The following is a 12,412-nucleotide window of genomic DNA, read 5'->3' on the forward strand; positions in this document are numbered from 1 at the left end:
AAAATGAGATCTTCAAAAAACTTTAGGTTTCTTTCACAGTGGAGACAACACTTCTTGAATTATATTCATAAAAAATCACCTACCCTGTGACTAGTATCCGGAACAACTGGAGATTTACTTGTACCAACACAAACACCAACTCCGCCAACGACCTGTTGTTTCTGTCCTTGTTCAATTTGTTCACAAGCAACGCCCTGTTCAACGCCCTGTTCAACGCCCTGTTCAACGCCCTCACTTTCCGTTTGTGTGTCTGCGTGACAAATAGTCTGTACAGTTTTATCTTCCATTGATTCTTGGTATTCTAATTTCTTAATCACTTCTTGTCGAACACGATCACAAAACTCATCAGTCTTTTTCTTCGTCATTTTATCGTGATCGGTGAAGAAAGTTTGAGTTCGTGGTATCTCTATCATTTCTTTGAGTTCTGTTTGAATTTCTTTGGTCTGTAATAATACATCATTCTTTTTAAGCTTTTCTGTTTGGGTTTCCTTTGTCTCGAGCCTGGTAGTTCGTTTTAAATTTAACCAACCTTCAGGATCACTATTAACTCCGGTTACAAGGTCTGAATCTCTCAAAGCGTGATTTTGATTCACAGATTTGATTAAATCTAACCAGCTATCACTGGGTTGCTTTTGTTTCTGTCCGTCTCGGAAATCATTTTTCTTTTTATCAGGTATATTTGCAGGACCTGAATGACCTAATGTTTTAGTGGTTGATAGATTTCCTGGACCAGGGAAAGGATCAACTTTAGCTTGGGTCTGTGTTTTGTTCTCAAGCAGAGCCCGTTGTTTTGTTTTAGCGGTTGGAAATGAAGTTAATCCGTAATTAAACAAAGTGTCGTCAAGTTGTCGAACGTTTTCCTTATTTTCAGTATTTCTCTTTTTAAAAGACTGGTCTTTAGTATAAGCTCTATTTGAGCTTTCATCATCTGATGTTATTGGAATATTATCGATGATATCGAATAAACGAAACCGTTTGTTCCTCGATTTCTTATTACGTTTAGCTTTTAATAGTTCGTTAATGATATCAAATAGTTGATCCTCGCGATTTTTCCTAGGCGAAATCTCACTATCATCATTATCAGAAAAAGGCTCAGGTGTTTTCGATCTTTTCTTTGGTTTATAGTTGGACGGCCTCCTTGGTGATGGCTGAGGTGGAGATGTCAGGAATCGAGGTACTTCAGGTCTAGAAAAAAGGGGGCAGTATTAAAGTTGGCATGAAAAGGCTAAACTTAACTTAGACCTCATCTCGTATTACAATTTAAATACGAGCGTGATTTCCTAAATGGGCCCTCCCAGCAGTTTGCGTGAAAATTGAAAAACATTGCGAAAATGCATGAATTGGAAAACTTTGCGTAAACAAAAACTGTGTGAATTGCGAAAAAACATTGCGTGAATGCGTGAATTTGGGAATAAAATTTAGCGTGATTGCGTGAATTGAAATCTAATTATTTGAATAATACAGGTTAAGAGAAATCTGGTTTTATGGATTAAGACTTTAACAGACAGATGAGCAATCTTTCAAAAAATGAAATGAAATCTTGGGTTCTCTTTTGTAGAAAAGCATTCCGAAAGAGTAAAAGAACACCGATTTCTTGATGGATTAATTTATTTTACAAGGATGTAATAGCCATTACTTTTGGAGGCAATTGGTAAGTCTTTTGTACAGGTCTACATGAAAAGACAAGTCAGGCTCTAAAAAATGAAGAATGCCAGTTTTACAATAAATGAAACCCATTCCCAAATAGCAAAGGGGGTCTTAAATATTCTTATTGGTATTTTTAGGTCAAAAATATTTTTTGGATCTTTTTAAAATTATAATCCAAGATAGTCCACCCTTTGTAATGATTAGAATTTAATGAATAGAATATCTTTAATGATTAGAATTTAATGATTAGAATACCTTGGTGTAGTTTGTTGTTGTTTGTCATCTACCAATGTCTTTGTCTTCTCCTTTGTCATATCCACAATTTTCACATCTTTATGGTGTTTCCTCAGATTCCTTTTCTTTGATGGTTTCTCATGCTTAAGAGATTCTAAAAGTTGTGTTGGTGGCAGCGCATGTTGTTTATCCGTGGTAAAAATGTTTGGTACCCTTATGAGTTGTGGGGTCTTAATTTGCTTGGGTACATTAGAGTCTTTGGATTTACTTGTGAACTGTTTTGGTGTTTGTTTCAGAACAGATCTTAAATCAATTAACCTTGGCTGTTGGATTACTGTGGATGGGGGTACTGGTTGATTCCGTGTTAAAGTTATGACTGGTTTTGATGAAGTGTTTTCCTTTTGAATTGGCACACGAAAAAGTTTGATAGGGGATGGACCTGAAATAAAAAAAAATTAAGAATCAATTTGATCACTTTTCTAGAAAGAATAATGATAGCAAAAACATGTATTTTTTAAGCTTTAAACTTTAAGTGATTCTAATTTCGAATTTTGCTCTAGGAAATGTTTTATGCTTTCTTTATAATTTCTACCAACAAAATAGTTGGAAATAATCGTGTTTGAAGGGCAAATTCTTTTGATATACTTGACAAAAATATTCAAGATTTTCAGGTCAAAGATCTTAAAACTAATCAAACTTACTTTCATTCGGAATTTGTGTTCTATTAACTTCAATCAGTGGATATCGCCTTGGTGTTGTCTCATCTTGTTGATTGACAAGGGTTGAAGATGGGATTCGCAATAACTTTGGTGGTTGACATGTTTGATCCATATTTTACAATTCTGTAAAGTGAACAACAAATCAAAGAAGACATTGTGATTGCATTGGTAAAATAGAAAAACAGCAGAGTACAGTCTTAGCACTGGAAAAATAAAGCTTGCTTTGGCGGTGACTATTAGCAAAAGATTCAGTTATGAATGGCTTTTTCATTAGGTATATAAGTTTAATTACCTCAAGGGAACTAATTTTAGCAGGAACTAATTTTTGCTATCGAAAAAAAATTGCAGGAACTAATTTATGCGGCTTTGCTCTATTTTGGACATATTTCTTTCATTTTCCTAAGAATTTTTCTTTTTTTTTATGAAAAATGGCCAAATTTGTAGATAACAGGTTCTGATTTACATAGTTTTGCCTAAAAACAGCAAAAAAAGCAAAATTGATTCCACCCAAAATAAGTTCCCCTTTGTAAGGTAAGACAATCCTTATTAATGTCATCAGATTAAATGCTTATCACAATTTACATGCAAGCAGGATATTCAATAGGGTACTCCTTTCTTGAAATTTTATTTGGAGTTGAGCTAATCACCTTGGAAACCTTTTTAAAGACCCAGCTCATAATTTTTAGTAGAATTTATGAAAATCAAAATGAATCTTTTGATCAAAATTATAAGCAATTTTACACAACACATGTAACGCGTGCAAACTTTCTCGTAACTTTCTCATTGTGTCTCATCATTAAAATTTTACAACTTTATTATGCTTCAAGTCACGTGATAAGAATAATTCGCGCGCTTAGCCTTATTCCTTCCTTATTTATCAAAAACACATGCTCTAGGCGCTAAGAGACAGCACGCCATGATGGCCAATATAGTCAGGGAGCAGAATTCAATATCTCGAGTTAAAAGCGTTTTTGCTTAACCCTAAAAAAGAATGGGGTAGTTATATACCGTTGGAACGGAAATTTTATGCTGATTATGGAAACCCAGGTCGTAAAAAGTCTATCCTGGATGATTTTGAAAACGAGGCTGGAGTTTGCGCTCCTTCGTGGTGTTTTTTCGATTTTACCTGTTTTAGAAAAATGCTGACTGTCAGCAAAGTAAAGGTTTTTAGAATTTCATTTTTTTGGAAAATTGCTACCAATAGAATTGCCTTTTAGCAAAAAATTCAAAATTAAAAAAAAAAAAAAAATTTGTACTCCTTCTTGGAGGTTTTTTGCAAAAATCACCGTTTTTACAAAAATATACTGCTAAAACAAGTCTGCTGGCAACTGAAATCCGGTTCAAATGACCCCTTTAATGGTTTTGACGGAAGAATTATATCTTACCATGACAAAAAACTGAAAATAGCTTTCAAAAAACAATTATTTGGCTTTTTGCTCTCCTTCTTTGGTGTTTTTTGACAAAAATCGATTTTAGCCATTTTTAACCAAAATTCGACTTTTACAAACTATTCCCTTAATTTTGGAAACTGAATGCCTTCGTATCTCTAAAAGTTATTCTCCATTATGTAAAATGATGAAAAAAATCACAAATTGATATCCTCCGTTGATGCTTTTTTGACCAAAAAGTGATGTTTTTGAACGAATTTCTGCCTGTCCAGGGGAATTTCAGGCTTAATTTAGGGAACCCAAAATTTGCGTACACGTGAAATTTTTTGATTGAAATGTGTTCATTAGGTCCTTAGGAGTGAAAAGCCATCGAGTGACACTTTACACACCTTGGGCATTTTCCATAATGGTGGAAATTTCAAAATGGCGGAATTTTTTTGAAATTTTGATGTCTCTGAACATAGACATATTATATACCGTTGGAAAGGGTTTTTTCATGCTGAACAACTTTTTTGCTTACAAAAAAGTCATAAAATGTACTCAATGTGAGTAAAAGGGGACAGAAGGTGTTACAATGATTCCATCATCACTACCAAAAATTTGACATTTGCTTCAAATTATTGAAAAGGATTTTTCATTACTCACGAAAAAATCTGAAAATCTAATAAGTAATGTGTAATGTACGAGTAAAAAGTGATAGAAGGTATCAAAATAACGTCATCACTGTCCAAAGAATTGACATTTGCTCCATTATATTGATGAATGTCTATATACCATTGGAAAGTATTTTCATGCTGATGTTGGTGCACCATAAAGAAGCACTGATTCGACTGTAGCACGTAAAAGGTTGTGTTTAATCTTGCCATGAAGGTTTGATTCAGTAGTAATTACTTAATCATTTTGAGATTCTCACATTAACATTCCAGTGGAGGCTTTGTGACTGCCAAGGCAGTTGAATTCTTCTACATTTTACATTACAAGAATATATCCATGTATTCGATCTTTTTTGAGCTAACATGTAGAACTATGACAGGAGAAACTTTGATAGTGTGGAAGAGTTTTTCTGCATCTTCGGAATTGCCCAGATTGTATCTGTAAAGTAGTACCTGCTTCGGGTTGGTGTAATTTAAGATGCACGATCTAACGATTTACGATTCACGATGCGCGATCCATGCATAAAGTATGCTGATTATTCCTAATAATTATCATAAAACCTAAATTATATAACATAATTCTAAAACAATGGCATAATCTTTTCTCGCTTTTGTTTACCACTGTAAATTCATGCAACATAAAATAAATAAGCAAGCAATGGAACTACGAATAATTGAGAAGTACTTTCAGCGCTTGAGTTAAAATAGGTAATTGCGTGAGAATAGGTGTTGAAGTGAAAATGGGTTTCAATAGAGAGAGGGAAAAAGTAGTAAACAATAGCTTAACAGATGTGCTATTTACTGTCTCTCCTACGTTGTGACTTTTCTAACACGGGGGTAGAGTTTTCTTGCTAAAGATTTCACAAATGAGTAAATCTATTGTTTAGGTGAATTTTATTATAAGAACGTTTTTAATCTAAAGACACCTTTAATTCTTATAAGGCGTGAAAAGCTACACTGTATTAAAAATATCTTTATAAAGATTCTTAAACGCAAGTTTATTAAAGAACTTTAATATCTTGGCTCCAGCTAAATGTTGTGGAAATTACGGCATAGGTCTTATCTTTAAACGAGCCTAAGTTCCATGTTAAATGTTGTCGAAATTACGACAAAGTGAAAATAGGTTTTATCTTTAAACGAGCCTAAGTTCCAGCTGAATGTTGTCGAAATTACGAAAAAGTGAAAAAAGGTTTTATCTTTAAACGAGCCTCTAAGTTCCCTGCTAAATGTCGAAATTACGAAAAAGTGAAAAAAGGTTTTATCTTTAAACGAGCCTCTAAGTTCCCTGCTAAATGTTGTCGAAATTACGGCAAAGTGAAAATAGGTTTTATCTTTAAACGAGCCTAAGTTCCAGCTGAATGTTGTCGAAATTACGAAAAAGTGAAAAAAGGTTTTATCTTTAAACGAGCCTCTAAGTTCCCTGTTAAATGTTGTCGAAATTACGGCAAAGTGAAAATAGATAAAGCGCGTGTGTGTAATAAAAGTATAATAGAAAATGTCCAATTTCCTCTCGTATATTTTTTCTTCGTTGTTCCATGAGAGAAAATATTTTCATCCATTGTTGCATTACTTGATGCATAATGACAAAAAATCCTTTTAATAATTGTTCAAATAAAAAATTAACCATTATTTTATGCATAATGACGAAGAATACCCTTTTATTAATAATAATTACGACTGTAAAATTATGAAAAAAACTAACTTGCATAATAATGTTGATAATGGAAGCTACCCTGTGAACATCTTACAATAGACAGAGAGTGAAAATAAACAATGTACAAGAAATATTTTTGCTCTCCTCAATTTTAACAATCATAATCGAATATAGGAATTTCTTTCTTAAATCAAGTAAAAGATTATATTGGCTAACAACATGTTTTGCGGACCATAATGTACGAAGCAAAAAACGGGTGCTCTATTACGAGAAAGAATTTTCTTTCGGTAAACAATTCCCCAATATTGATTCAAGCTATGAAAAAGAGAGAGTACAGAAGGTGAATGTTGAAAAGAGAATAATTTGTATAATCTTACATAAATGATGTTTTTAAAAATAATTGAGTTTCAGCGAATGAAAGTTTGTAAATTGCCTAAATATTTTATCATGATTAGCATAATTATGCATGAATTAACATATTTTATGCACGGATCGCGAATCGTGCATCGTAAATCGTTAGATCGTGCATCTTAAATTACACCAACCCACCTGCTTCTTGATATTTGGGGAATAACACAGTGGCATATCCACGGGGGGATGGGCTATTCTCCCAAAAAAAATAAAAATTGACCAAAAAGGTCAAAGTTTTCCCAATAGAATGTGAAGGGGTCTGTAGTTTTTGTAACCTTTTTCTGGCTACATCTGACCTTTTTAAGGCATCCTTTAAGCTGCTTGACATTTCTTAGAAAATTTTTTTTGCGTTTTTTACACTTTTTATGACCCTATTCTCACTAACTTTGAGATTTCCAATGCCATTTTTTAAGCTATTTGAACTTGCTTACAGCAAAAATTTATGCCTGCGGCGCATAAGTTACGAGAAAAGTTTTCTCCGAAAATTTCCTCTAAAAAAGGTGAAAATTTTTCCAATCTCGCCCCCCGAAACGAAAACTCGTGGCTACGCCTCTATTACACCGTATGTTTGTGGCGGTTGAGGGAAGTCTTCAATACATAGTCTAGGGACAGTTTAATAGAAAAGGTGCCAGCGCACTTTTATCGAAGGTATCTGTATCATTTAAAGGCGATTTAACAATGGTATTTGTTCTGTAATTGAATTGATGATTGGATGGATTACAAAGAATCGGAATCCCAAGTCTGAAATATAAGCTTGCGTTATGATATAGTTGAGATCTTCAAACTTTTGAATCACTACATAGTGTGCAAGGGGGTTCCAGGTCCCACCTGAAAATTCAGGTCCCACCTTATCCTAAAATTCCCACCTTCAGCCCAGACTCCCAGATCCCAGCTAAAAACAAAAAAAATATACTAATTCGAGGAACAAAACAAAATTTCTTTACCGTAATATGAAGATGCAATATATTACATATGTTTAACTTTCCATTTGCCTATGACCTACATTAGGGGTAGAAACCAATCAAGTAGTCAGACGGCTTAGAAGTAAGTGTGAGTCGTTAGATATAAGTTTGGCATGAAATTATGGCATGAAATTATGGCTAATCCTCGAATAAGAAGTTTTGGGGAAAATTTGTCCCGATAACTACAATATTAGTATAAATAAGTGAGGATCGCCTACAACCATAACTGCAGGGAGGGAGGGAGGTAAAATATTTCATTCTGTCAGCTTTCAGTTAGAGCGTCGACTTGAACAGGGAGATGTGATAGTCATTTTGAACATGACGTCACATGGCTATTAGCAAAGTAGACTCAGTTGGCGGAGGGCGGCCACCCAGCCATTCGAATACTGTATATAGCGCTTATCAAATAAAAGTTAAACCGCAATTTAACCTGTGTTAAATCCAAAATATATTAATATGTCTATTATATACATTTATGAAATATATAAAAAAAATATATCATAAAATTGTAAAATCTGAAAATAAGAAATTTTACTTTAACTTTTTCCAAAACACCTAAAGTCCCACCTAAAGAAATTAACTCCCACCTTAACTTGTTTCTCCCACCTAAAATCTGGAAAACCCCAAATCCCACTTGAAAATTTTCGACCCAAATCAGCAAACCCCCCCCCACTATTCTGGGGGGGGTGCACACTATGCACTATGACAACAAATCATGTGTTTCTAAAAAATTTAACCAACAAATAAGACCTGAGAACACAGCTCTGAACTGGTAAAAGTTTTCGAAAGTTATGGTGATCGTGGACCCTATAGCAAATCTCTTTACTATCGAGGCATCAAACAGTGGAATAGTCTGTCTGAAAAAGTAGTTAAATCATTTGTTAGAAATTCCTCTAGATCATGTACACTTTTCAAGGTTTTTTGGTCTATTTTAAAGTTTCTTCAAGGTTTTCAAGGCCCTGTAGTCACTCTCTTTTCAATAATTTGAAGCAAATGTCAAATTTTTGCTGGTGATGATGACATCATTTTAACACCTTTTGTACCCTTTTACTCACATTGAGTACATTTTATGACTTTTTTGTAAGCAAAAAAGTTGTTCAGCATGAAAAACCCTTTCCAACGGTATATAATATGTCCATGTTCAGAGACATCAAAATTTCAAAAAAATTCAAAATCCGCCATTATGAAATTTCCACCATTATGGAAAATGCCCAAGGTGTGAAAAGTGTCACTCAATGGTTTTTCACTCCTACGGACCTAATGAACACATTTCAATCAAAAAATTTCATGTGTACGCAAATTTTGGGTTCCCTAAATTAAGCCTGATATTCCCCTGGACCATTAGGCAGTTAAATTCGTTCAAAGACATCACTTTTTGGTCAAAAAGCATGAACGGAGGAGATCAATTTTTGATTTTTTTCATCATTTTACATTACGGAGAATAACGAAGAGATACGAAGAGATACGAAGGCATTCAGTTTCCAAACTAAAGGGAATAGTTTGTAAAAGTCAAATTTTGGTTAAAAACGGCTAAAATCGATTTTTGTCAAAAAACACCAAAGAAGGAGAGCAAAAAGCCAAATAATTGTTTTTTGACATCAGTTTTTGTTTTTTTGTCGTGGTAAGTTATAGTTCTTCCATCAAAACCATTAAAGGGGTCATTTGAACCGGATTTCAGTCGCCAGCAGACTTGTTTTAGCAGTATATTTTTGTAAAAACGGTGATTTTTGCAAAAAACCTCCAGGAAGGAGTGCAAAAAATTTTTTTTTCAAAAATTTTGAATTTTTTGCTAAAAGGCAAATTTTATCAGATTTTATTGGTAGCAATTTTCAAAAGAAATGAAATTCTAAAAGCCTTTACTTTGCTGACAGTCAGCATTTTACTAAAACAGGTAAAATCGAAAAAACACCACGGAGGAGTGCAAGCTCCAGCCTCGTTTGGAATTCCATTTGTACTATGCCCTTATTTCGGAATCCCCCCTTAAAACTTACTTTTCTTTTCTAAAGTACACCTTAAATTTTTTGCTTAAAAAATGTGAATTGTCTTCAGCTTAGATTGGTACGTGGAATTTCTTGCTGGCCCCTGGCGTGCGAATCAGATAGAGGGGGCTGTACTAATGTACTTTGCAATAAAAGCCAGAACATTTTCTAATACGAAAAGCTGACACTTTGTAATAAAGGAAATGCGATTAACGATTAATCATACTCCTCTAAACCAATCAGATTTGAGTAATTTTGCACAACTGATGATTTTAAGTAAGATTGTTCATTATTTTACATGTTTAAGTATTTAGGACTGAATCCAGTTTATTTTGTTTATTTCAAAATATGTCTAAAACTTTGGATCTAAATCTTCAATTTTCTATGTTTAAGTGTATAGTGAAGCAATTTAGAGCTCTTTATGAAGCTATTTTTATGGCATTTAAATTTATATTTTATTACAAAGTGTATCTATCAGCTTTTGTACAGAAGTAGGTATTGCAACTGTGGCGTTTAATACAACGTGTGTTAGTACAGGGGCCAAAAAATCGTGCACAAGTGTTACGCGTAAGCCAAATCGCATATTACGAACAACCTCTAAATTGCGGAGTACAGAAGAAAAAAAATAGATTCCAATTCTTGTATACTTTAATCGTAGAAATTTTAGCGAGACTAATTTTAGCGTATATTAGCGAGTCAGGAAAATCTTGATTTTTTTTGGATTTATTTTAGCGATTTCAAAAAATTTCGCGTGGATAAATTTTAGCGAATACTCGTATTAAATTATTGACTGAATTCGTTTTCTAGCATTTCTTTGCACTTAAACCCCTTTCTATTGATGAAAATGTATTAAGGCAATATAACCAGAAATTTGGCGTGGATAAATTTTAGCGATCTGTCATTCCGGCGTGTTTTAGCGAGATTTATTTTAGCGAAAATAGGGAAAACTCGCTAAAACGCTAAAATTAGTCTCGCTAAAATTTCTACGATTAAAGTAGGCTGCAACTACACTGCCAAATGATCTGTATTACAAAGACTTCCAAATGGGTCCATAAGTTAAGAAAATGAGATTATCATCTAGCACAGGGGTTTTGTTTTTAAAAACAAACTTCAAAATAAAATTGTTAATTGTTAATGAACTTGTTACTTAAAATATCACTTACTTACATATTTATTTATGGTCTTTTATGTTTGCCGCAAGAAGGGAGAAAAATTTAATTTGACCCCCGGTTTTTTCTCTCGGTTTCTAGCCATTTCCTGCGTGTTAGTGTAGACACAACTTTAATCCGGGGAAATGAAGCGTTTTCATTGGTCTAAAATCACGGATGGTCACATGATCAGAATTTTTTTCCAGGGAAATGCCGTGGCCGCAATGTTTTGCTTTAGTGAGATTGACCATTTTGTTGTGATGATTTGAGCGGGCAAAATTTCTGTACAAACCAAAATATTGCTTCGTTGGAATACCGGTTGAAACACTTGTGCGTGTCACCCACCATGGTTGGGCTACAGAAAATTTTCACCCTTAGTACTTAATTTACCATTTATAAACGGTATATTAAGTATATTTAAGTCAAACAAAAAACTTTGCAAGAGTATGAAAAGAGATTTGGCATTCACAAGAATTACTCACCCTTTTAATTTAAAATTATTTTTCTTTGGCTCCCTTAAACTTGAATCCCCCCTCATTTATTAAAATCTCAAAATTTTCCCCCTTAAAATTTTACCCAAAATCCAAGTCCCCCCTTATTTTAAGGGGGCTGAAAACATGCGGGTTCTTTTTATTATTTTTGGTTCACGGTGGTAAAAAGGTCTACTAAAAAATTCTTCGTGTGCAAAATGTTGTTTTGATTTAGGTATCTTCGTTCAAAGCATGCTAATTAGTTTTTTAGTGACTAGTACTCTACATCGTTCACGTTAACGTTAACGTACCTTCTCTTTTCGAAAAAAACCCACTTCACAATTTCTTACATTGAACATACATATCAACAATCTGTGGCGTGATAGAGGGAGAGTACAATTTAGTGATTGATTGATAACTTTGAGTTTGGTATGTATTTGTTTATATTTGATTTTTTATTTCGAAGACCAGCCTACAGCTATCGAAGATAACAAGACGCCATGTCGATATTACACATTAGACGATTCTACGGTACCGTCCTTTTACCTTTAGTCCTCCCTTCAGCCCTTACCCGACAACATTGATTATAAACTGTTAATGTTTTTACCTGAATCTGCATCTGATGTACACATATCAATGATAAATATCAAACTACAAACTGCGATTTCTCATAAAATTCTGACATCAGCAGGTCAGGTAGTCAGAGTGCAGATTTGATCTTTGTTTACAAAGGGTTCATTAAATCCTGACAATGCGGATCTATTTTCCCCTTCTTATCTCTCGATCTCCTTTTCTATTTTCTAGTTTCTGAGACTTAGTTTCTCATTTCTGACTGAGTTTTCATACCTGTCAATCATTTGTTCATCAATTTCGACCAGTCTAATTTTCGCACCGAGTGGGATTCGAACCACCACCAAAGAAAGACCTTCGGATCCGGAAGCCAGCGCTCTATCCCTTGAGCCATCGCCGCACAGCAAAATCACGCAATTCATAACATTTTATACCAAACTGGCAAAATACGGGGGTAATGTTATTATAATATGGGTAAAAGTACCCCTTTTTTAACCTGACTGAAATTCGAGCCGTTACTAGCAACCCTGCGGGGCCCAAGGCGCCGAGTATGCACCCGGCACAGTGACAAGCCGTT

General features: G+C 34.2%; 1 protein-coding gene across 1 annotated transcript in view; it reads right to left on the minus strand.

Moving 5' to 3' along the window:
* Positions 1 to 11,993, minus strand: part of LOC136807258 (uncharacterized) — a 57,150-nt gene extending 45,157 nt beyond the window's left edge. The window contains exons 1-4 of the mRNA XM_067063856.1: positions 11,873 to 11,993; positions 2,583 to 2,723; positions 1,903 to 2,320; positions 84 to 1,185 (exon numbers count right to left, since the gene is read on the minus strand). Of these exons, the coding sequence (XP_066919957.1) occupies positions 84 to 1,185; positions 1,903 to 2,320; positions 2,583 to 2,712 (1,650 nt within the window). The 5' untranslated portion in view covers positions 2,713 to 2,723; positions 11,873 to 11,993. The remainder of the gene's footprint in view (positions 1 to 83; positions 1,186 to 1,902; positions 2,321 to 2,582; positions 2,724 to 11,872) is intronic.
* Between the last annotated feature and the right edge of the window lie 419 nt (positions 11,994 to 12,412).

This window comes from Clytia hemisphaerica, unplaced genomic scaffold (assembly GCF_902728285.1).
Source record: "Clytia hemisphaerica strain Z4C2 unplaced genomic scaffold, Clytia hemisphaerica genome assembly, whole genome shotgun sequence".
Classification (NCBI taxonomy): domain Eukaryota; kingdom Metazoa; phylum Cnidaria; class Hydrozoa; order Leptothecata; family Clytiidae; genus Clytia; species Clytia hemisphaerica.